The 25,342-nt window shown below is 40.9% G+C and overlaps 1 protein-coding gene across 11 annotated transcripts in view; it reads left to right on the forward strand.

Annotated features, from left to right (window-relative positions):
- tns1a (tensin 1a) overlaps positions 1–24,648 on the forward strand; it is a 72,606-nt gene extending 47,958 nt beyond the window's left edge. For 9 of the 11 annotated variants that reach the window (XM_026361608.1, XM_026361611.1, XM_026361609.1 and 6 more), the window contains 19 exons: positions 64–193; positions 532–597; positions 735–860; positions 10,040–11,719; positions 13,300–13,463; positions 13,912–14,056; positions 17,264–17,338; positions 18,106–18,187; positions 18,398–18,930; positions 19,015–19,101; positions 19,250–19,378; positions 19,493–19,588; positions 19,703–19,780; positions 19,943–20,014; positions 20,459–20,485; positions 20,767–20,935; positions 21,047–21,115; positions 21,215–21,244; positions 21,375–24,648. In XM_026361608.1, the coding sequence (XP_026217393.1) occupies positions 64–193; positions 532–597; positions 735–860; positions 10,040–11,719; positions 13,300–13,463; positions 13,912–14,056; positions 17,264–17,338; positions 18,106–18,187; positions 18,398–18,930; positions 19,015–19,101; positions 19,250–19,378; positions 19,493–19,588; positions 19,703–19,780; positions 19,943–20,014; positions 20,459–20,485; positions 20,767–20,935; positions 21,047–21,115; positions 21,215–21,244; positions 21,375–21,504 (3,888 nt within the window). In that variant the 3' untranslated portion in view covers positions 21,505–24,648. The remainder of the gene's footprint in view (positions 1–63; positions 194–531; positions 598–734; positions 861–10,039; positions 11,720–13,299; positions 13,464–13,911; positions 14,057–17,263; positions 17,339–18,105; positions 18,188–18,397; positions 18,931–19,014; positions 19,102–19,249; positions 19,379–19,492; positions 19,589–19,702; positions 19,781–19,942; positions 20,015–20,458; positions 20,486–20,766; positions 20,936–21,046; positions 21,116–21,214; positions 21,245–21,374) is intronic. The other 2 variants (XM_026361612.1, XM_026361610.1) reach the window with 2 other exon arrangements.
- Positions 24,649–25,342: the final 694 nt, after the last annotated feature.

A 25,342-nucleotide genomic window follows, 5' to 3' on the forward strand; every position in this document is an offset into this window, starting at 1 on the left:
ACATTATGTTATAATGTTATGTTATTATACCACGCACTTATTAACGTTTCCTGTTCACCGTAGCTTAAATGTTACCACAAGAGGTACAGGAACCCGACCAGGGACGTGGTGTTCAGGGTGCAGTTCCACACATGTGCCATCCACGACCTCGGGGTGGTTTTCGGGAAGAACGAGCTGGATGAAACCTTCAAAGGTAACAGATCTCCGTTTTCTGTTGTTACACATTTTATCTAAGAAATACATCTTTTTTTTAACTGGCTTCATTTTTTTACCACTGAAGATCATCCTGCTGCAACACTGCACGTTGTTCCTAACAGTTTTATGTCAAACAGGGTCCTCTGGTGGTGAATGTAGCTCAGCTCACGTACAGTTATATAAATGGAAGAAAAAAGAATGAAAGATCATCAAATTCTGATAAAGATCAGCCAGAGTTGTTGTACAATTTACAGTATTTCTCCAAATTTTGTGATAATTATTATAAATGATTTGCATAATGGATCACCAAGGATTTTATAATTTATCTCTGTGCAGATGAGAGGTTTCCAGAGTACGGGAAAGTGGAGTTTGTTTTCTCATACGGACCAGAAAAAATCAAAGGTATTTCACAGAATAAAAATCAATTTTTATAACACAATGTTCAACTTAATCAGGCCTGGTGCATTGAAAATCATAACAAGTCAGTTTTGTAGGTATAAACTGTTTCTTGTCCATCGTTCATTTGATGTGTTCGGCAGGTTTGAGCCACCTGGAGAATGGGCCGAGCGTTTCGGTGGATTACAACACCCAGGACCCTCTGATCCGCTGGGACTCGTATGAGAACTTTAACCAGCGCTCTGATGAAACTGTGGACACTGAACATGGTATGTTTCAATACAAACACACAGACACACACACATTTGATGAATGGGTTGTCTCCAGTTATCCAAAGACTCACATGCTGGATCATCTTGTATTACAGCTTCAGAGGTTTCATTTTCAACTAAATGAGCTCAATGAATGAGCTCTAATTTTTACACCTGACACTTTCCTTGCAGTTTTTTTTTTATATATATTCAATATACTGAAAACAAATGATGATTGTCATATCCATATTCCATATCTGGATGCAGTCATTTGTAATACATTGACCCACCTCCTCACTCACAACACGTCCAGGTCTCTGCCACCTTTACTCCTCACTCTGGACAACCCTGCACACCTCCTCCCCCCAGGCCTGTCAATTAGGCCTTTAAATAGCTGCTGCAGAAATAGGGGGCGTCAGTCACCCTGCTACTGGCTGCCCCCTCACCAGGGGGGCTGTAACCTGAAACACCACCAAGACCAAGTCCCACAAACACCCCAAACCACCTCTATCCACTGGTTTGCTATTACTTCTGTGTAAGGAGTACGGGACATTTGAAATTTGAACAAACATAAGAGATAGTAATTCAGTTTTAAAGTGAAATTTAAAACTAAATAAAATAACATAAAATGATAAAATTATTTGAATATGTAAAATAATAAATGCAATTGAGAAATAGTGGAAAATACAGTATATTGTATATAAAATCATGCCTCATCTCTTTCAGTAAATCTTGGTTTGTGTGAAAAAGAAGTTCGAAAGATCAACATCTGGAACCCTGTACTGAAATTTCTTCAGGGCTGATACTATTTGACTTTTTGTCCATAGTAAACTACCTTGCTGTGCAAATCTTTACGTCATTATTAATTAATTTATTTATTACAAGCCGCTCAGTGACATCTGCAGAAGTAAAGAAAGTTGAGTCATTACTAGTGTTGTGTTGTTATTCGTCCATACATGAGATTGTTTGCCACCTGTTTAACTGTATATTCTGTAAAGCACTTTATTTGTATGAATAATGGAAAGAGTGTTGAAGGGAAGTTGCACGAGTGGACAACAGAGAATAACACATCATTACAGGAGAGTCTGTGGAGCAAACTGAATGTCTTTAAGTTATAACATCATAAAATAGCGTTTTGTGTTTTTTCCAGATGTCTATGTAGAGTGCAGGGCCACTTAAGATAACTGACAGCTTTGCAGAGTCCCCTGGTTCCTCTCAGTCATGATGAGATGCATGATTACCGCTGCCAGTCTGAAGAAATTGCACAAATAGTAGGTTGCACTCACCTTCAGTTGAGCTAGGACTTGGCAGCTACTGTGGTGCTGCAGCCACTTTTGTATGTGGGATTTTTTTTATGGCTTTGGAAAAAAAACCATTTCATTTTTATGAACATCCCCAGAGAACCGTTATTGTAATTGCTGTGTTGCAAAGAAGGTCAGTGGGAATCGCCAGGATTGCAAGTTTGATCCTAATTGAATGGGCGGTGGAGTTCTCAGCACTCAGCAGAAAAAACCCTCGGCCAGTTTATCCATTTCTCTAATTGCAGCAGTTGCTCTTACACTTGGACGTGACAGTCTGGATGCATAGAGGAACCTGGTGCAGGAACACAGTGTCACTTTTACATGTATTGGACAGCATTCAGTTTACAGTCTACAAAAAAATTATTAAATTGTCAGAGATAGTTAATAATGACTGTGGGGAAATTCAGTCACATTAGTCAGTGAGGTGATCACATACAGTACAGTGATGGTGATGGTACATGAAAAACACTGTACAGTAAGGTCGTGACAGAATGGCCTATTTTTACATCCTGCAGTTCAGCGAGTGAATCCTTGTCACTCGTCAGGTATCATTTAAAGAATCCAGACTTATTTGTCCAGGTGTTAAACAAACGTTTCATCGTCAAGCGTCGATGTCTGAATGCTTGTCGGGCTCGACTAAGTCTTCTGACGCCATTTTTAACAGAGTCCAGCGACATTTGGAATCCACTCGTTAGGACTCAACGAAAGACGGGTGTCTTATAAAGGTTCTGTGGCATTAGGCGGCTTAGAGGTGTGTGTTCGTGCTGAGGCACACGCTCAGGGGGAATGTGAGGAGAGGCTTCCTAAGCTTTCTTTACCAAAAGGTATTTGCGAGTGTTGCTCTATGCAGTTGCTCAGTTTGTGTGTGTGTGTGTGTCTGTGTATGCATTTGTGTGAAGACACAGTATTTGTCCAGCTGTGTGTTAGGTGTTTAGGGTTTAATGGGCATGCACGATTGCCTTTGCCTATAAATTTTTCCTGCAGTTCTTATGTGGACTGTGTGTGTGTGTGGTTGTGTGTGTGCAGAGCACCTTGTGTTTGTCGGCTTACTTTTGCTCCACTAATAGCCCTGTGGTCTGGTGGCAGCTGTCAACCCAGAGGTCGAACCTGTCCTAAGGCCACCGTTTGGGTCACTTAGCAGCCACGGACCTGCTGCTCTTCTATGAAGAAATCTTCTTTTTAAAAAAGGTTCATCTTTTATTATCACACCAGAAAAAAGTTACATTCTAGGTAGCGGTGTGATCAAATAGGATAATTTTGCAGAGTAGTGATGTGTGGTATTTGGTTTGAGATGGAAGTGAACCTAGTTTGTGGTCATTCAAATACTGTACTTTGGGGTCTTCCTATGCTTCTTGTAGAATATTAATTGTATTAAACTGATGTTTTGTATGTTTCTAATTTGACATAAACAGTCGTGTGTGTGTGTGTGTGTGTGTGTGTGTGTGTGTGTGTGTGTGTGTGTGTGTGTGTGTGTGTGTGTGTGTGTGTGTGTGTGTGTGTGTACAGTAAGGAAACAGGCCCAGTAACAGAGCAGGCTGTCTTCCTTGTTTACCGCCCTCCTCCCGTGTTTGGCTGGACCTGGGACCTGAAACATGTCAGGAATAGCAGCATAGAGACAGACAGAGGGACAGAAAGAGAGACAGGCGCACAAATAGGCAGCAGACAGGCAGGTTTTTGAAAACCTTTGCCAGAAGTTCAAAGTGAGTGAAGGTTTTTTATTTTTGTATATTGCTCATGTTGGAATGAAGAAGGAAATGCAACGAGGGAGACGTTATAGAAAGAATTAAAACCAGAGAAAGAAGAGCAACTGAACAGCACTGAGCAGTGAGTAGTACTAACAGGCCCTAGGGATTATTACAGCATCTTTCTTTACAAACAGAAACCTTTGTTAACTTCTAAGTGTGGCTGCCTAAAACATACAGTACATTTCAAATACTACTAAAATATCCTAAAATTGTTATTTTTGCAGGTTAGAAATTGTTTCTTGTCTTTCTAAAATAGCTTCTCCTCACTGGCTTTTCTTCATTTGCTCTGTAAGAATAAGGGTCTGTTTGTCTGTTTATTATGTTTCCATGTCAACATTGTTGCATCCTGTGTGTTTGGCACCTATATGGTATAAAATGAGTCATGGAGCAGGCAATTTGTGTGTGGAACATTTTATGGGCAGGCTGCAATTTGGGTACACCAAAACTATTAGGGACTTCGGTTGGTAACTTCATGTGAACTCCAGGGAGCTTGGACTGGGACACAGTGCATGTAGGATTTGTTTTACATGCTGTTGTTTCTTGCTTTTTGGCAGAGATTAAAACACAAATGGAGTGTACAGTGAAGGTGATAGTTGAAGATATAGCTTTTCTTTTTTGCTCACTTTTTCTATATTATTAACTTTTCTGTACAAATGAAGTGAAGAGATCGACACATATAATATCCTCTGGTGCAAATGGCTACAGACTGACAGACTGAGATCGACTGTACTGCAGGTTGACAGCAGGCAGATGCACTTTTATGACAGTTACTGAGCCTCATAAGTTAAAGACAGATGGACGGACAGATGCACAGAAACCAAGCCACCACTCTGTAGACAGCTAGACGTACAGAGACATGAAGGCTAGATATGATCCTGTTGGTCATCTTTTTATGTCTACAGCAACATCATGACACACCGGCAGTTTTATTTAGATGTTGTTTATGTGTAAAGATGCTAATTTGTCCTCTTTGGTTTTGAAACATATTGTTGGGCTGAAATAATAATAATACTTTTTTTTACATTATTATATGAAGTTGATCATTTACATGTAGTAAAATGGTATTTAATGGATAAAAAAATGATATACTATAAAATATGAATCTTTGCTAATTAATCCGTCCGTCCATACATTTTAGGTTTAATACGACCAAAACTTCCCCCTTTAAAGCTCAACCTAAAATCCCAATCCGCAGATTGAGCTTACGTTTCCTCTCTTGCAAAAAGAAAAGGCATGTCATGAATCAGTCATCAGAGTTGTCAGCCAGATGTACAGACAGTCAGACAGATAACTTTTCATGACTGTCACTCAGACGAGAGACAGGAGGGTGGATGACATCATCCTCAAACTGTGACAGGTGGACACTGAGTGATGGATGGACCGAGAGGCAAACATGACAAATATAATATCGCGACAGTTTTCCCTATGCCAGTCACTGATACACCAACCATGACACCTTTTCCACCGGCTGTCACGTCATCCCTTATGAGGGTGTCTCTGTTTCTATCTCATTCTCTGCTGCAGGACATGTCCCACCTCAGTTGTACATTTGCAGACTAAATGTATTTCTCAACAATACAAGCATTTTCATATGTATTTAAGTAAGACTCCTAAAAGAATACGGCTTCTAAATCTAAATAAATGTTTTAATAGTGTTTAAAAAAGAAGATTTACCACAAAATACTGTCATCGCTTTCCAGATCAAAGTCTCGAGTAAATGGTTCATCAAAGATATTCTTTTAATTTTGTAGTGTCTCCCTCACACACACACACACACACACACACACACACAGGTCTTTTACAGAAGCCAGTCCAACTGTCTGTCAAACCCAGTCAGTCACTACTGGCATGCAGACTGGCTGTCGTCACACTCATATGAAATCTGTGACGGTGAATGTCACATCCTGCTGTGATACACCCAATGGCTCACTGACAGCATCACATTTGTGTGCCGCTGCATGTCAGTGTGTATAATTGTACCAGTAAGTGACACCAGTTGAGTTAAATCTTTGTGAGATGGATTTGGGAGATGCCTTGGTAGATCTGATCAGACTTAAAGGAATTTATTTTTGACCATCTCATATTTTAACTGTTAAGACTTGTTTACTTTAAGATACTAACTAAAAATAAGACAGCTCAGTGAATCCATTACATTTGTTTCTGTAGTAGTTTTGCCATTTTCACATATAGTATTTTTAACATTTCCCTAATACTAGGTTAATATCCAAAGGAAAACTTTTCAAGTTTTTCTCTTCCTTTATTTAGACTCAGCAGACTAAATAAAATTGAATTATTTGGTTCTGCATACGATAAAATTTATTCAAGTATAAGTAAAAATAACATACTGTAAATACCATGACGTAAATGTCTGCATTTTTATAAAACTTTAAACAGTACCAAACAGTATCAAATGAACCATTTCAACTCTCTCATTTGTTGAAATGTACTAACTATTCTATATAATCCACATCCCAGCTGGTCTATTTGATACAGCAATAACAGTGCTTGTAACACATTGTCTATTTATAATAAACCATTGGCCACAGGTGTTTAAACCGCTTTTTAATTACCTCCAAGGCTGCAATGTGGCAATAATGCTCTCAGACAAGCACTTAAGAGAACAGAGAGAGGTGCAAAGTAAATGTATGTGTGTGTGTGTGTGTGTGTGTGTAATGTATGAGCAATACTTCTGGCACTTTCACAAGAGACAAAAGCACCTGTCACACAGGAGAATATAGAAAATTGACAGGTGTGGGTTTGTTTATGTTTTAGAGATAGAGAGAGAGCAGGACCACAACTTAGATACTAAATTTAGAAAGCATTTGTTAGAAAAGTAGTTTTATTACTGAATATGTAAATGAGCAACAGTAAATTTTGCATTGTGATCTAAAGAAAAGGCAACGGCATGTTACGCTTTACCACAGTAGGAAACAGGTTGTTAGGTATCTAAGCTCTGGTGATTCAACTGATCTAATCTGAGGTCTGCTGCAGCTATTTATTGACACCACCAGAAGAAAGCCGTTTGTTCCAACCATGAGGTCAGCTGCTTGTTTGTGCCATTGACAGTAATGGTGAATGGATTTAATACAGGTTTATTCATTTAAAGGTGAATTTAAATAGACAACAGACTTGTCCCTTGGTCTTCCAGCTGAAGGGTGAGCATGTTAATCCAGTATGTAGTGGTAGATGTGTGTTGGTTTCCCAGCTTGAGCACAGGCTGGGCATGTGGTAAATATAAATCTTGTGACCTTCAACACGTGTTTAGTAAGTTCCTATCGTTCTCAGAGTTGTTAGTCACCTTTATTATTTTCTATGTCAAAACGGTGACATCAAACTGTCAGGCTGCTTAATTTCCACCGGTGAGGAACATGTTTAAATATGGGAGGCTTGTGCTATGTGTGTCTGTGTTTTATTTAAAAGATCCGATAAAGGCTATTTATATAGGTAGTTGTGCATCTGTTGTTTCACTGAAAACATTTTAGGCAACATCCCTAAACACAGGCACCAAACCAAAGTGAGACACCAAATCAAAAATAAATCAAAATTCCTGGTTTCCTGGTAATACAATTATAATTACAATACCACCACAGCACTTTTGCCTAAACGCTATTTCTCTGCACTTTTCAGTTTGTCTGTTCTTTCTTTCCTCTGACATGTCTGCCCCCTTGATTTAATGCCAGGATGGGGTTAACCAGCAGCTGGAAAAAGTGTCACCCTGACAAACTTGAGTTGTTTTTACCATATAGCACTGAAATATCATCTTTTATGTACTAAAACCAGGGCATTATCTATTTTATTAAAGTTCAGAGTTGAACTGAGGAAGTGAAAGACAGAGTGCTATTCAAAAACGTAGGCCACAGTTTGCATAACAGTCTCTAAAATGATTAAGTGTAAGTCTTATAAAGTATTATAAGCACTCTTATGAAGAACATATGTAATGCAATGACAGCTTTTCCCTGAAAAAGAAGGTGAAGTTTTATTTGTAAAAACACCAGATAGTTAGGGTGAGAAGAGGGGATCCCGCCCAGTGACTACGCAGGGGTGCAGTAGTGCTGGGCCAACAGATGGTGTGGAGGTTGTAGTATATTTGAAACAACATCACTTCGCAGGCAACAGGGTGGAGGTGGTGGTAGTGGCAGAGTCCCTCCCCCGCTGCCGGGAAAAGTCAGAGTGCCAGCTCACCCCTTTCAGCAGCTTTAGTGGTACAGCCCCACCTTGAACCAGTAGAGCACATGTTGGGTGATGGGTGAATCAGAGAGGACAGAGAAAGTGAGAAGGATAAGCCCAGAGGCAGAAAGTTCAGTCACAGAGAGGCAACAGAAGGACTACTGATGGATAGATTGAAATGTGGCTTCTTTACTTCAATCTAATTCACTATAGAAGAGGACATATGTCATTGTTTTGGGGATTTTTTTGAAGTGAATGAGTGAAAAGGGTGTGAAACTTCAGGTAAGTTTGTGATACTACAATGCAGAGATGAGTTGATGAATTTCCAGAAATAGGACACATTTTAAAAATTCAAAATCTGATTTATATTATTATATGATTGCTTTCTTCAACCTAACATATTCTGTGTGTCTTGATGACTTAGGCTGAAGTCTCATTTCAACTCACAAGAAACGTAACACCAAACCTCATTATACTGTAATGTACAATACATGATGTTAATCCCTGTGTGATTATTAAAAAGTGTGTTTACTGTTCTCCCACCTGTCCACTCGTTCTTGTTGCTACTGTTGCCTGTGAGTTGTTGTTGACATGAGTTTTGAAATAGCTGCGGTCCGAGTGATCCACCATCTGTCCCCAGGGTTTGCTCAATTTGGAACACCCCACACATGAGCCAGCCATGGTCATGTATATGTTGTGTATCACTTAGCCAATGTATGCTGGATGCGGAGACCAAGTATTGCTTTCTTCTTATAAGCATAGGTGATACCACAGAATGAGCTGGTGCTTGTGTGCTTGCTGTGATTGTTGTTTTACAGTTTAAAAATGTTGCCCTAGCCTGTAATTGTAGTATGTGCACTGTGTGAAAAACACAGTTCCCAACCATGATCATGTGTTCACGTGCTACAAGTGACATGTATTTTATACATTTCCACTACGGTTATACTGTTCATACAGCTCATTCACACTGGCAAAACCTTAACACCGCAAATTTAGTGGTTGTTGAGCAAGACGTTGATGTAAGTTGATGAAAAATGCTGAAAATAGCAGCCAATCTATGGTTTGAACAGAGGTGTCTGTTACTGGAAATCCTGTCCTTAAATCAAAAGTGATGACATACGCTGGTCTATGTGGGTCCAAAAGATGTCAGCTGCATTTCTACACACTTATGATACTATAAACAGATGGTGATTTTCCCCATGCCTAATGTTTTTTTAATTGATGTCATCTGGAAAGACTAATACAGTAACTGTCCAAATGTTTTGTGCCCTTGCTTGATTTCAAAATGAGGCTCGTTCAGACATAACTGCATGATGTTCAGTGTTTTTGTGGAGGACTGTTTCAAATGTTTTAATAGCTTAAGTTACTCTCCATTCCTTCAAATGGGCCAAAGCCAGGCCAAAGGAATTTGGTGTGGTTGTTCAGTTTAGATAAAGCAATGCCCTAGCCAAATTAAAAAACAAGCTATGTATCCATGAAAATAGATTGACAAACAGGAATACAGTGCAGTATATCTGCGCCATAACTGTTTTCTATACAAATATGTTCTCATTAAAAGATGAGTTTTATAATGCTGTGCAACATGTGTGCTCTGTGTTTGACTTTGCAACATGATTCAGCAGAGTGAAATCGATTTGAATAAGTTACTCCTCTCTCTTCAAACTGGCACTATTGCTCCTCCCTTTGGCTCACACAGACCAGCTGTTTCACTGTGTTGGATAGGGCCCACCCTGGTTCATGTCAGACCATGTGGACCTGCACTGACAGAACGTGACAGGGGCTTTAGCCTTGCAAATTGGCTATTAATAGAACTGGAAGGGCTGTGTTGCTAATGGTTGGAAGACATGCTGAACCTCAGGGTCAACAACGATGGGTGCTGGGGGGGTCACTGAGCTTGTGGTGCGAGTGATCCTGTGCAAAAATGACGAAAATAAAAAATGGAGTTAGTTAATAATTACTATACATGTCATTCTCTCTCTTTCAGATGTTGTCCATACCCAAGGTCCATTAGATGGAAGCCTATATGCCCGGGTGCGAAAGAAAGACTCCCTGGAGGGAGTTGTCACAATCAATGGCCTCCCAGTCCATGAAAACCCCTTGACAAATGCAGAGAATCCATTGCAGCACACCAATCATCCTCTCCAAACCACTGACCAGACCCTTCCAGTGACAGGCCACACCTCTCTCTCTGCCGTCGACCATACCCTGTCTGTGAGCAGTGACTCAGGCAACTCGACCGCATCAATCAAGACTGATCGTACTGACGAGCACAGTCAGTCTGTGCTGAGTGCTGTAAACCACAACAACCCTGCAGCGGCCCACCCATCCCTCAGCCCACAGGAGAAGAGAGAGCTCGATCAGCTTCTGAGTGGCCTTGAGGCACCAACTCACCAACGCCAGGCCTACCTGTCTACATCAACCAGTCCAGGGGGAGGAATCCGACACCTGGTTCCAGCACAGGTGCATGTCAACGGGGGCCACACAAGACTAGTTGGTGCCCCTTCAACAGATGAGCGTGAAACAGATATTCTTGATGACGAACTGCCGAATAGCCAAGAAGGCAATAGTGTGGACAGCTTGGGCACAATTTCTTCCCTTGAAGGCCAGGCAACACCAGCTGACCTCTACTACCAATCACAGACACCTGTCAGCGGTCAGATCGACGGTCCATACCTTGAGGGAGGCGTTCTTGAAGAATTGAGTGAGATGCCTGTGCATGGAGTACGAACTCCGACGATGCAAGACAGGTCTGTGGACTCTGCATCGCCACAGGGGGGATACAACAATTACCAGAATGGAGGAGGGATATACCATTCACAATCCTTTGGGAACCCTCCAGCCAGCAGCCCGGAAACCAATTCTAAACTGATGCCCAGGGCTCCTGAGAGAAGCACCAGTAGTCGAGAGGCCGTGCAAAGAGGTCTCAATACCTGGCACCAGTATAGCCTTCCAGATGATCCGTTCGGCCCTCCTCTTCAGTCCACCCATAGCTTGCCCCACTTCCCCACCCCAGCCTCACAGCGTGACATTGAGCAGTCCATTGAGGCACTCAACATGCTCATGCTTGACTTGGACCCGATAAACTCCCACATGTCCAAGTCCCACAGTGCACCCCCTGGAGAAAATAGCCTCAGTTCGTCACAGGTGCCCTTCTCCCAGACCCTGGCCAGACCCTCATACCAAGCAGACTCTGCCATCCATGGTTACAACAATTCTGGGTCTGTCAACAATTCGTTTCATCAGCCCCTACGATCAGCTAGTAAAGGGTCAGTATTGCCCAACCAGAGCCCAGTTATAGAGTCACCAGTGTATTCTCCCCAGAGACCCAATGCTGGCTACCAGCACCAAAATACCACTCCAACACACACTCCTGAGCCCTACCTTCACACACGCCAAGCACCCCACCACTATCCCACTGATTTGCCTTCGAGTTTCAACCAGCAGGCCCCACTGAAACCTGTGAACTCGTACCCAGCCAGTGTATTGTCCCACTCCCCAGACCTGCAGGGTTCGTCTCCTTACCCAGGCTACAGTGCTTCTTCTTCTCCTCTCCCTGCTCTCACCCCCCAGCCCAAGGACACATCTTCTTCCTCTTTGGCCAGAGAACAAGACGCTGAGGAGGAGACGCTAAACTTAGAAGGTCTGGTGGCTCATCGCATTGCCGGTAAGACACTGAGATTTCAGCTGGGGTTAGTAAATTAGGAGAGGGTGGCTGAAATTCTGGGCAACTCAAATTCCAGTGTTTCAGTCATATTTCAGAGTTAGGCTAAAAATTACTTTATTAGAAGAAACATTGCTATCTGGAACGAGATAAGTTAAAGCAGTAGTAACCAATATACCTTTTCTTTAAGTGTTAAGGTGTAACTATAAGTTATTTTATATAAATAGTCTAGATCACTTCCATAGTACTTAAAAGTATACAAAGGCAAGGTGGGTGAAGCCAAAAAGCAGATGGTGCTCACTAAAATTCACACAGATTAAATTTAACTTTATTCAGCAATTTCAACTTCAGTTTGAAGCATCTTTAGCCTAAAGCACCAAACAGCACATGAGCAGTGCAGCTTCCAGCATGTCTGGTACAGATTCATCATGGGGCACCATACCAGAGGAATGACCTGTCCTTTTAAAATTAGCTCTGCAGCTGAATAAAGCAGAGCTGGCATATGTGGAGATGGGAAAAGATTAAGAATAGCCCAACGTTCGGAGGCCCCAGCTTCCATGCGTTGTCTGCATTCATATTTAGGCGCCTCCTAGTGGAACAAATTTGTAAATTCTTCATTTTGAGGTTGTCAGAGGTCAACCTGATCACTCAAAGGCTTTGTGCTGTGTATTTTCCTTTACTGCCTTGAAGCATTTTCTAATCATGAACCCTGTATCACGTAGTTGGACTATGAATTAAATATCATCTCATTTGACAAATATCCTTTCATTTTTTTCTTCACCTCCATAGATTCATTTCTGTTATGATTTTCTCTTCTTTTGTGTTTAATTCATCTTTCTGCTGCTCCTCCTTCTGCTGTATGGACAACCCTTCCAAACATTGCTTCTCCCTCCGCACCTCTTTCACCTTTATCCTGCACCTCCATCCTCCATCTCCTGCCTCCCACCCACCACCCTGACCTCCCTCCCCGGGAACAGAGTACAACGCTCGTATACGGGGAATCAGTGAAAGCATGACACCTCAACAATCTGACCGCCATCGCTCCTATTCCTTCTCTGGTTTGTTCAAATTCCCTCGCTTTTAATTTCTGACATTTTATTTCCTGCTCTTGGTGACTCTTTTTCTGCTCCTCAATAATTCCTGATTTCTACTTTTCCTTTGACACACTTTCTTCACTCAACTTTTCATCACTTCCTGTTATTGCTCTGTTTGCCTATTTACTCTGTATTTATTCCCTGCATTACACTTTGACCTTGCTCATCTTTCTGTCAGGATTTCCTAATTAAGACAGGAGAGTTGTATTGATGTTTTGTTGTGCAAAGTGGAAAATCAGCCTACATCAGCCTATATGAACAAAAAAGTGCATTAAAAGGCTTTTTTGGAGAAAGAAATGTACCTTCTGTTTGACATTTCCTAACCAAAAATATTAGGCAATTATCAGTTTGCAGCATGTCAAAGTAAAACACAGTTGCTTTTCCACTTTTAAAAGTGCATTTTTCCATATTGCAAAATATTTCTATGGCATTGAATAAGGTAGATGAAAAATAATAATAATAATTCCAACATATTTTGGGGTGTTTTAGGAGTTCGCTCCAGAGGAATGACCCCAGAAGTGACACAGGAAACAGGTCGACGTCGGACCACCAGTGAGGGACAGTACCAAAGCAGCCATGAAAACATACCGACAGTGCATTCACCTAACTTTGCCAACAATCTGGCACTCAACCCAGGAGGAAAACCCAGAGAGGTACAGTATTGATGCACTCCTAAGCATGCGCTGTCAGCTCATTTAGCTAAAAGCTAAAAATCTCCAAGCTAATTTGTTTTTTACAGGGATTCACCTTCAGCATCAGGTCATAACAAAACATAAAAAAATAGTTTTTCTAGTTTATTGCTTATAACTGTTATTAAATTGATATTAATATATTATTATATGTTTATTATTTTATCTCTGTTTGAATTCAGAGGAATCTTTCTTTTGCAATAGATAAAACACTTTTTGGCACATTTTTGACATAGAATTTTGAATTTTGAATTTGTTCTCTAGTGGTAAGGAAAAGTGTCTGGTCACTCAGTTTTGCAAATGAGCAATCAGTATGGTCGAATCTGTTTTGATTTTCACGTTAAAATAGCAATTTGTTGCAAATGTATTAAACTAATGAAATTTTTCTTTGTGTCACCTTTATTTCTTTCAGGGTGCTATGCATAGCTACCGGGAAGCATTTGAGGATGACGAAGTGGACAGATTCAGCAACAGTCCATCTTTTGGAGGTGGTGGTGAGCGTTCTCCCCAGAGTCCAGGCTTTCCTGTGTCACCACAGACTCCTTACTTCAATCTGTGTAGGTCCACTCTGTCTACAGAAAGGGGGGGCTCTCTCCAGTCTTTTTAAACACTCTCTATTAACTTTAATCACTCTGGTTCGTGTTTCCTTATTGCCTAATTGTAAAATGGCTAAATTAGTGAAAAGACAAACCAGAAAAGCCGGCAAACAACTGCATCATAACAGCAACAAAATATGGTTATTATATAGTTTAATATTTTATTTTGCTGAAGAAAATAAAGACAGAATGAACTCTGAATATGAAGTGCATAAATTAAAGTCCACTCCAAAAATAATACTAACATGACAGAAAATTACTTGAACTACAACAAACTAATAAACCCATAAATACTAACCAGGAGCAGTGCAAATGCATTTCCACAGCTAAATTCTCAGTAGCAAATAAAATGGAGTCTCTCCCCACAGTCATGAGCTTCCCATACAATCTGTATTTCACCTCCGTCCACATTACTATCCTCAGACACACTCTGCCCAGCAGAAGGAGAACCACTGCTACCGGTACCACTGTTACTCTGCATCCCTTGCATTGTGTTCAGGGCACCACACTTTTGTTTGACATCAGGACACGGAGGATTTCCGTCTTGTCCCCAGGCCTCATAACTCAGTGGCTCTTTGTCCACCCACAGCCAGTACTCAGGTAAAAAACGCAGACCCATCCAGACTTGTTCTGTGGTGACATTTTTGCCCAGCTCTTTCTGGATGAGCAGCATTTCGGCCCCTGACGTCACGCTGGCCAGGTTGTGGTGGTTCTCTGTGCAGTACCACAAGGCTTCTTCCCATGTCTTTGTCTCTCTCACGACGACTGCACTGTAGCAGAAGGATGACAATTCCAGAATTCCATATGCATCGTGCCACTTGTAGTCCTTAATTAAACCGTAATCTTGTCCTAGTAAGTCATCAGGTTGACCTGTTTCCCAGTAAAATGTGGTTACTTCACCACCTCCTGACCAAAACCATTTGTCCTTGTTAGTGGAGCTTCTTTTCATTCCTATCCAGATATAGCCGGTGGTATTGCCAGTGAGCTGCTGAAGTTGGTAAGTGTCGAGTGCATTAGTGACAGGAGCCAGGTCTGTGTAAAGCTCCTGACAGTGCTTCTGAGCGTCTTGCCAGCTCAGTTGTTCCGTGATATAAACATACTTGCCAAAAGTCACATACAGGCTGAATAGGAGCAGGGTGCAGAGGAAAGCTTGATTCATCGCTGTCAAAGAACAGGAGAGTACAACAGGACGTTAGGGAAGCAGAGAGGTTTTGAAGATGACGCTGCATTCTGGGTCTTTTCTGTCCTTGGACATATTTGCATAGGGCGGGTCCTCTTTTTCACCGAAGCATCCTGTTTTCAGGTGTGAGATGAGAACACTGACACTGACTAGAGAACACTGAGTGCTTTATGTTAGACCAGAAGATCATAACTTTTCCGGCGTGTGAGATGGATCAGTTCATTTTCTATTTTCAGATTTTAGCAGGTGCTTAGTTCTTCCTGAAACATGTTGTTGTTATTTTATATATAATAAACTAAACAGCATTTTCTTAATATCTCAAATTAAACAATTCTTTAAGTCAATATTGATAAAATACAGTAAATTTGATTATAATTTTGTTTTATCAAGGTGATTTAATTATAGTTAGCATTGAACTAAATATCACTTATAGTAATATAAAATATAATCATGTGTGGTTTGAGGTTAGGTAGCTCAGTGAGTTGAATCAAGGTTACACTTGGGTGTCTTGAGACAACACACACACACATACTGTAGATGAACCACGTGTTCAAATGACAGTGAGTTTGAAGGACAGTCAAAACAAATTTTCTTTGTGAGTTGGATGACTTGTGTCTGCAAATTATGTATTTGCATGACAAGGGGAAATAATCATTTTATTATTTCTAAGTCACATGCAGTGTGTTTTATTTTCAGTGTCCTTAAAGAACATGCAGAACAAGTCACTGTTGTAGCCTAAACACCTACTGGAAGACTGAATTCAGATTTTATTATTCCTCTTCCACTTCTCCTTTTCATTCATTTCATTCATCCAATATAAGAAAAATGAGAATCATGAACTATGATGTGGGACTTTCAGAATTGGCTTCACATTTTCTTAAGCTGGATATATTAAAAGGAAAATGCAAAGTGTCTCACCAGTGTTTCATGGCTCTGTAGGTTCATTTATTGGAAGCCTGCACCAATCAAGTTTATTACTAATTCAATCAAACCCTGTGAGACCCAGTGTAGATTCTTCAGATTTCAAGACACCCACTCAGTTCAGTTCAGTGTGTTCAGCAGGTCTGTGTTGACTCTCCCTCCCTCTTCTGCAGTCAGTCTTGACCACACAGTTGTTGCAGTAAGAAGTTGCTCTGTGGCTCATGTCCGTCAAACCAGTGGGTTCATTTCCAGTGTGCAGAAATACCTTGTCCATCACCTTTAATATCTAACCAACCCTGCTGCATAAAATGTAAAGGGTCTAGTTAATTAGAATGGTTGTGTTATGTAAATTAGCTGTTAACGTTTCCCATCATGGCACTTTGTTACTTTGGTTGCTATGACTAGTGCTATGATCAGTGACATGATAAAAAGAACATTTGCTAGTGTCTCATTTTGGATTAACTCTTCAGTGTTTGGACAATGTTTGCATGTCTCTTCCACCATCCCAGCATCGGTCCAACCCCATCTTTCACATTTACTCAGTGTTGCCAATTCCTTCTGTCAGAATCTAACGTGGATCCAATAACTGTTTGTGTAGCACCACGCTATCAATCACTCACATAAACATTTCCATGACAACTTGCTTGGAGCTACAGCTTCATTATATGGTTTTCAAATTCCATTTAAATTTTGTAGATAAAAACAAATATAAAATAAATTATTTTACCTTTTTTCACTTGATACCTTGATTGTTACTGTTTTCTATATATTTTTTATGCAACATGTGAACACGTGAAAAACAAGCTTAATGTTACTGATTTAGACATCTGTTAGTACAAGCATAAGGTACATGCAGATACTTACAAATACTACAGATAAGAGCCAGCTTAACTTTACACTGTATATTAAATGTTTAATATAAAAGTGTATCCATCATCGAATGCATTTTCATGAGTAAAGGTTGTGTCTTTTCATATCTTACATGGGTAGTTTTACATTCTGCGTGGCTTTGGTGTACATTTTAGTGTCTTGCTATAAATGTTTTGTTAATTGTTTTCTGTCTGTAGCTCGCTCTCCTCCGGGTTTGACTAAGACTCCTCTGTCAACAGTGGGACTGAAGCCACATCAGCAGGCTGGATCAGGTCAGTTTGTACGCATTATCTCACTCACTTTCCACCTTGTTTCAACTCGTTCTTGCTGTTGATTTAAACTTCTTAACGAGCCGTTGTTCCTTTAGATCTCAAAGTTTAGTGAACATCTCCCAGTTTGAATAATGACAGCAAAAGAATTAGAATTAGAATTTTAACAATCTTATTTTTTTAGTGAATAATACATATAAAGATTTGACTTGGTTCAGTCCAGTCCTGCAGAATCATTGCATTATGTCAAACAATAGCTCTGGAGCGGATTGAGTAGAAGTTGGTACTAACACTGTCATTGTTAGTGTCTGCTGCCCTCTGGTGCCTAAAACTGGTCTTACTCCTAGAAAAGCTTCTTAAAATGCTAATGGCTAACACACACCCTGCAGTTCTTGCTTTGGGCGACAGCCTGTCTTATTTTCTTCTTCTTCTCTCTATACTTTCTTGCTGCCAGACTCTGACTGTAATGATGGACAACAAGGTACAGTTTCTGTGGCAATATGCTGCAAGCTCCTCTGCAATTACTGTAGCATCAGCACATTTTTTGCTTTTTAACATTTTTGTGTTTCCCTGCAAAAAAAAAGTTGCACACCCGCTTTCAGCAGGATATTAGTTGTATTAAAAATGTCTTATTAATAGTTTTTTTCAGTCCAACCTTTTATTTGGGTCTAACGCCTGAGAAATAGAACATTTTTGATTGATTGATTGACTGACGCACGAAGAGACCACTGACCACGTTTGTGTGTGATTCAATGCTTTCTGATTTGCAGATAATAACAGTTTTGGGGACTCCAGAGCACAAACGTTCAGCGCTCCTCTGTCCTCCAGCAGTCCAGTTCACAGTGCTGATGGGTGAGTAGTCATACTGTGGTTTTTATATGTTATTTATTTATGACATTTATGACATGACATTTATTTTTAATTCGACAAGCAAATTCACTTTAACTAGTGCTAATTTACTGTGTTTAAAACTCATCTGAAGTTACACTACATGCACAAAATTCAGTATTATTCACTAAACATACTGAACTCATTATTCTATTGTTGCTTTTTTGGTTCTAGGAGGAGGACTGGTTCTTCAGATGGGACCCCGCACAGACCGGCCTCCCCAGAGGGATGCCAGGTCGACGTCATGTGCGTCCACACTGTCCCTGGCAGTCCCAACACCCTGCACCGCACAGTGGCCACCAACACACCACCAAGCCCCGCCCTGCAGAGACGCCTGGGTCAGGCCAGCCCCTCACTGGCCAGACACCCACCTCCGGCCGGCGCCCCCTCCAGTCCTCTGATCGGTCGAAACCCTAAAACAGCTGGTGCCGCTGTGCCCCCCAGCCCTCTGATGGGACGCCGCACAGCAACAAGTGGCCACAGCACACCCAATGAGCTGGGGGCTGCATCTCGTCAGAGTAGCGCCCAGCCGCCCTCCACGCCTGCTTTCCCTGTCTCCCCACAGCTGCCAGAGAAGAGACACATGTCCAGCGGAGATGCAGAGAGGACGGACAACAAAAACCTGACTCCCACCCCCGTCAGTGGTGGCAGTACACCCAACCTGACGGGCACACACACACTCCCTGACGTCTCCAAGTCCATTTATGGTGAGACAATAAATGCACCAGGTTTTTTAAGCCTACAAACGTTTTCAGAGTGATTATTCACATTATGTCTTTTCATCCAAACAGATGGTTATCCAGACATTAAGATGAATGTCAAGTTTGTCCAGGACACCTCCAAGTACTGGTACAAGCCAGAAATCTCTAGAGAGCAAGGTGAAAGATATACAGTACATATCAAAACAAGTCCCACTCTGAATTTACTTAATTAGGTTTTCCACTATATATGACTTTGCCTTTGTGTTTATCCTCTGTCTGTCTGTGTCCCATCTCTTCATTGGTCACCTCTCTGGTCTCCTTTCAGCCATCAATCTGTTGAAGGACAGGGAGCCTGGAGCCTTCATCATTAGGGACAGCCATTCTTTTCGTGGGGCCTACGGTCTGGCCATGAAGGTTGCCTGCCCCCCACCAACGGTGCAGCAGAACAAAAAAGGTAAAGAAGCATGTGACAGCTCTAAGGCAGCATCACGCTTTTATGGTAACATAACATCTGTGTAACTGTCAGTTTTGACATTTTTAAAATCAATTATCTAAATATTTTTCCCAGTTGGCGACATAACGAATGAGCTAGTGAGACACTTCCTGATTGAAACCAGCGCTAAAGGTGTCCGTCTGAAGGGTTGTCCCAACGAACCCTACTTTGGTAAGTTTATGACTTAGTTTTGCTTTTTCTGTCAGAGTGATCGACTTTAACATGTGTAACATATGTGTAATAACATATATATATATATATATATATAAATTTGTATATGTGTAGGTTGTCTGTCTGCTCTGGTGTACCAACACTCGATGACTCCACTGGCTCTGCCCTGCAAGCTGATGATCCCCACCAAAGGTCAGCTTCAATCATTTATTCATTCATTCATTCATTCATCCTCCTCTGAAGCAGTGTAATAATTAATACAACTGAGAGCTGAGAGTGTATCTGTATACTATATATAATGTACTGTAACTAAACTGTGTTGCAAAGCATAAGGTTTTTCTCTGTCACTCGCAGACCCAAATGAAGAGGCGCTGGAACTTGCAACACCTACTGATCCAGTTGCTGAGCTTCTGAAGCAGGGAGCAGGTGAGCATGAGAAACTTAAAAGACAGTAGATCCTCTTTGCAGTTCACCTGAGGAGAATTACCCAGCAAGTCAGTGTTTCAACCCTTTAGATCATAGCATCATAGTTAGTCTTAATTAACTGAGCTATAAACAACACAGTCTTATTTCAGGTGAATTTTCTCAATTCAGTCTATAATGTACAGTGGTCAGTATTACTTTTTTTAGCTTTTGCTTTGATCTATGTGTCTGAATTTCATATCCTGTTATATGTCAGAATAAAATCTGCAAATAAATTCATACAAAACTGTCATTAAAAAACAAACCACTCTGTGTCAGTTTTAAATAAACTTTCCAAACTCAGTTAAAAAGACACAAAACAATTATGATATCTGGTTTTTACTACGCCATTAAAAACCTTATTGAAAATAACAAATTTGCTCACACATTGTCGCCCTTACCTTACAGTTCAAAAGGCTCCTGAGGAAGCCCATGGTAAATACATGCACTGCACTGCTCTGCTCCTTCATGCACTTTGACTGAAGATGAATGTTTGTTCTCTACAAGAAAAAGTTAAAACGCATGAATAGTATAACGAGAATGAAAGTCACTTCACTAAACATGAAATAGCATGTTATTGTATTAGCTGCAGTACAGCACCAGCTGTGCAGTGCATGACAAACTTAACTACAGCAGCCCTCACTGTACACTTTACTGCATGCACGTTGTTATCTCAGTATCTACTTTGTTAATCCGTGACTGTGTGCTACTTCTAGCGTGCAACGTTTTTTACATCAACTCTGTGGATATGGAGTCACTCACGGGGCCACAGGCCATTGCCAAGGCCATCAGTCAGACGCTGGCGACCAACCCTCTGCCAGCTGCGACCACCGTCCACTTCAAGGTGTCTGCACAGGGCATCACCCTCACCGACAGTCAGAGGAAGTGAGTTAAAATCCACAATCTGTATATCCTGTTTCATTTCCACCATCAGCAGTCTTCCTTAGCACTTTCACTACCTATGATTAAATAGTTTTTTTATTTCCTCTGCTGCAGAATTTTCTTCAGGCGACATTATCCCATTAACACAGTAACCTACTGTGACCTTGATCCCCAGGACAGAAAGTAAGAGTCTTCAAGGCTCTTTTTCCTCTACAAATGTCTCAACAGATCGCACATTTTGATTCCTTTTTAACCATTATTTCTTCTGTTTGTTTTCCACAGATGGGGCAAAGAAGGAGGTGGCTCAGTGAAGTAAGTCTAAATACTTAATACTCCTGCTTCTGTGCAGGCATGTGGGGATAATAGGTTCAAATTCATCTACTGCAAAACGCATCCTGGTTGTTTTTTAAGGTTATGTTTTTGTTTTGTTTTTTTATTTCAGGCTCTTCGGATTTGTTGCAAGGAAACAAGGAAGCACAACAGACAACGTCAGCCACCTGTTTGCTGAGCTGACCCCAGACCAGCCTGCCTCCGCCATTGTCAGCTTTGTGTCCAAAATGATGAAGCGGTGAAACCCCCAATGTCCAAACGGCGGTGGCTCATTTGAAATCTTCTTTCTTCGTTGATGTCTTTTTCGCCAGGACTCGATGGCGTCCCTTTTTTCTGTTTCCTGTTGGTTTGTTTCTGTTTCCCCTCTCTCTCGTTTCTTCTCTCTGCCTTGCTGGTTTGTCTTGGTCTTTTTTTGGAAGAGTCTGTTTGAAAGATTTGGTGTAGATCCAAAGTGGCGCTAGAGGATGTGTGGGGTGGAGCTGTGAACGTGACAAACATGGAGGCCGGTTAACCTGTTTTAGAAGAACTTTACCAGAAGTAAATGCTTGTTAGAGACTAAAGGAAAAGTGCTCAGCTTAGTGTGGGAACATGTAAGGACTCGTAAGTTTCAGGGTTTTCTGTTGTTATTTCTGTTGATTGATTTACCAAAGGTAGTTGCAATATAAGTGCAAGAATGATGTAGCTATTAAGCCATTATTATTTCCTCTTTTCAAAAGATGAAGTGTTGAACAAAAAAACAAAACATAAAAAAGAAAAGAAACACAGTTTCTCCTTGAACTTGTCTTCAGGAAAAAAGTTGGCCTTAATGGCTTTTAGCAAAACAGTGTCTGAAGACCTTATGCATGTTAGCTTGATCTTTAAGCTTGGTTCTTCTACCTTCCACAAACGTCATCGTAAACCATTAGAGTGGCCATTTCTGGGTCTGTTGTGTGTTGGAAAGGGCTCTGCAGTGAAATGACTGATCTTAAACTGCGCATAGCAGACCAGACTCAAAAAACTGCCACGCTAAGGTCACCACACTTTGTGTCAGTGCAGCTACACTCGCATCACCTCCGCCTTTGGTCCGAGCCTGATCACTCTCTCAAAACTGGCGTCTTGGATTACGCTTGCCTGAAATCAGCGAGCTCCTGACAGCATTGCAGACAGAGAGAGGAAGACTGTTTGTCCACGAGATGGCGCCGCTCATTAAGGCTTGGACCCTGCCCCCAGCGCCACATAGACTTGCCCATCACCAGCTGCTTACAGTAGTGAACCTGTTGATAGACGCTGCCACTGAAACACACTGGAAACCACCAGGGACTGGCCCAACGACCTGGACCTATGCACTGCTCTTTATGCATGTTGTTGTCCCAAAATGCACCCTCTCTCTCATAGCTACATTCAACATCACTGAAATCATTCTATGGTGTGTGCTAAAAACTTAAAACCTTTAGACAAGTGCACCGAGGTTGTATGACTTGTCAAAGACTGCATGAAATAGACAACATTTTTGTACTCTTCTCCTGAAAAGAAGTAGACCCATTGTTGAAGTAGTCACATGACGATGAGATGCTATATTTTTACTTTGTTTCTGTTACTTTTGGTCCATTTGAACCAGGGTTACCTTTCACTGTATCACGGGCAGTCCAGTAATCGTTTTAATTTTGTTTTTTTTTTGTGTTTTTTTTTGTATTTTTTATTTGTCACAGTGTCGTCAAAATTCACATTTAGATACGTTTTAGGGCAAAGAGGAAAAAAATACCAAAAAAAAAAAAAAAAAAAAAACCACAAGGAGTTTCCACACTGTGCGCAAAAGCCTGCTTGTTGAACACATGCTCAACCATTCACAATAAGCTAAGGAAAATTGATATTGATATAAATGTACATAGATATACTACTTTGAAAGGTGACATAGCGAAAAAGTATTTATTTTTGTTGCTTTGGTCCCTCATGATTACTCATATATACATATATTGTACAGTCTAGATAAAGATTACCTAATGGGTTGAGAAAAAAATATATACTTATTTTGGCTAATGATTTCAAAGTCTGAGGACTTTGAAATGTGTTTGAATATTTGGTGTACATTACTTTGTACATGTATATGTTTGTTTTCGGCTTGTCACGTTTTTCATTTTTGCGTTCTTTCCGAACGAGGTAGGGCATGAATGAGATAAAAGCCAAGAGTCTGAATTGCATGGACAGAAGCGTCTGAGTGTGTCTCCGCAGCAGGAACGCACTCCTAGAAGCAGATGCGTTGTAGCTGATAGATTTTAAGGTTAAAACATACAGACTTAATTTAAATTAAAAAAAAAGGGAAGCACGCAAAAGGTCAGAGGCCAACTTCAAATGCAATATGAAAACAGCTGTATGCACCCATGACCGTTACTACTATAATTTAGCCAAAGATTCAAACACTTCACATCTATGCTGACTGGCTGCATGTTGCTTTCTATGTTCAACTGCTACTCAGTTTCCATTTTTATGTTTCACACTTTACAACTGCACACCGTGCGCAGCTTTAACAGCAAACTTGAGAAAGGTGAACGAGCCAGGAGACACAGAGCTGGGTGTTACAGGTTGTACGTGTAACACACAGAGGCCCTTGCATTTATACAGCGAGACATTCAGCTGCAGATGACGAAGGCGTTATTGCATTTGTTTTTACTGGTGTCTCAATGCTACAAAAATGTGTTCACCTCCGTCGCCCGTTCAAGAGAGAACAGGCCTGCTGTGCCCCAGTTGGAAGTGTGCAAACAAAGCACTTATATTCACAATACCAAAAGAGGAGTGACATAAATTCCATATGGGTGTCAGTGCTGGAGGTAAATAAAGTTAGACGTGTCTCACCATGATGCTAAAGCGCTACAGCTGCAGCTTTGTCAGACTGCCAAAGGTGTCTCCTCCGGCACTCTCGAAAGTCAGTGATTTATTTATTCTTATTTATTCTTTTTTTTTTTCCTGATATGTTTTTAAAACTCTTGTTTCATTGTCGCATTTTCACAATATCGCAGTTTTAATTGGGGAATGTTAGGTGGCGCTTTATTGAAAGCAAAGAGGTACAGTGCACTTAAATCGACTGCTAACAAGCTTAATGTCATTTTTATTCATTTGGAGAAAAAAAATAAAGAAATGAAAACAAATGGCCTCTAAATTTGAAAAAACAAAACAAAAAACAAAGCATCGTACCTGTTGGCTTTGAGTCAAGAGTTACTCTGTTGTGTCAGTGAAAAAAGACGTGATCTCTGTGACCCCTATGTACAGATGGGACTTGTATGAATGTGCTACTACGGATGTACAAAAGGGTCTCAGATATTGTTTGCGCTTATCATTTACATTATATTGTCATGGCTTACCTGTTCCTAAGGAGAAAAAACATTAAAGCAATACAAATCAGTTACATTAAAGCTACCTGACTGTTCATTTGTTGTTGTTCATCGTCAAACATTAATCATTTTCTTCTGGGCATCCAACACCAACCTGAAGCCTTCATCACTGAGCTTCTGTGTCAGGTGTGGAGCTCCCCTCGTTAGGATTAACTTGGAGCACCTTGGGGGAGTTCATTTAAAGGGCTTCTGGATATCAAGCACAACATGTCGCTTGTGTTCAGAGATGAGCTCCAGTGACCTCAGCTGCATAAAACGTGGCATGAGATTAAAGCGAGGTTTTGTCTTTTTCCTCATGTGAAACCTCTTTGCACACGAGCTGAAGGCACATGTGACTGTTGGTTCACCCTCTGCCCTCTTCACCTTTGCTTCCTGCCATGTTATTTTACTGTCAAACTACTGCATGTTTTTAGTTGGCTCGTCTCCCCCCCATGTAATCCTTTTGTGACAGGGGAGCTGATTTATCTTTTTAATTCTGTTCGTTATTTGCATTTTAACACGGCAGGTGACCAGGTCAGAACGCACAAAGGCCACAATACATTTCGACACGACACAGTAGGAAAACACAGGTTTAAAAAAAGAACAGCTTAATATGGCTCAACTCCATTTGACTTCTTTAGTTTCACACGCATGGTGTTGTGCAACAATGGCTTCACGTCAGCCAAGCAGAAAAACAATTTATGTAATATTTCATCTTTAATTCATCTTTTTTCTG

Source organism: Anabas testudineus, chromosome 2 (genome assembly GCF_900324465.2).
Source record: "Anabas testudineus chromosome 2, fAnaTes1.2, whole genome shotgun sequence".
Classification (NCBI taxonomy): Eukaryota; Metazoa; Chordata; class Actinopteri; order Anabantiformes; family Anabantidae; genus Anabas; species Anabas testudineus.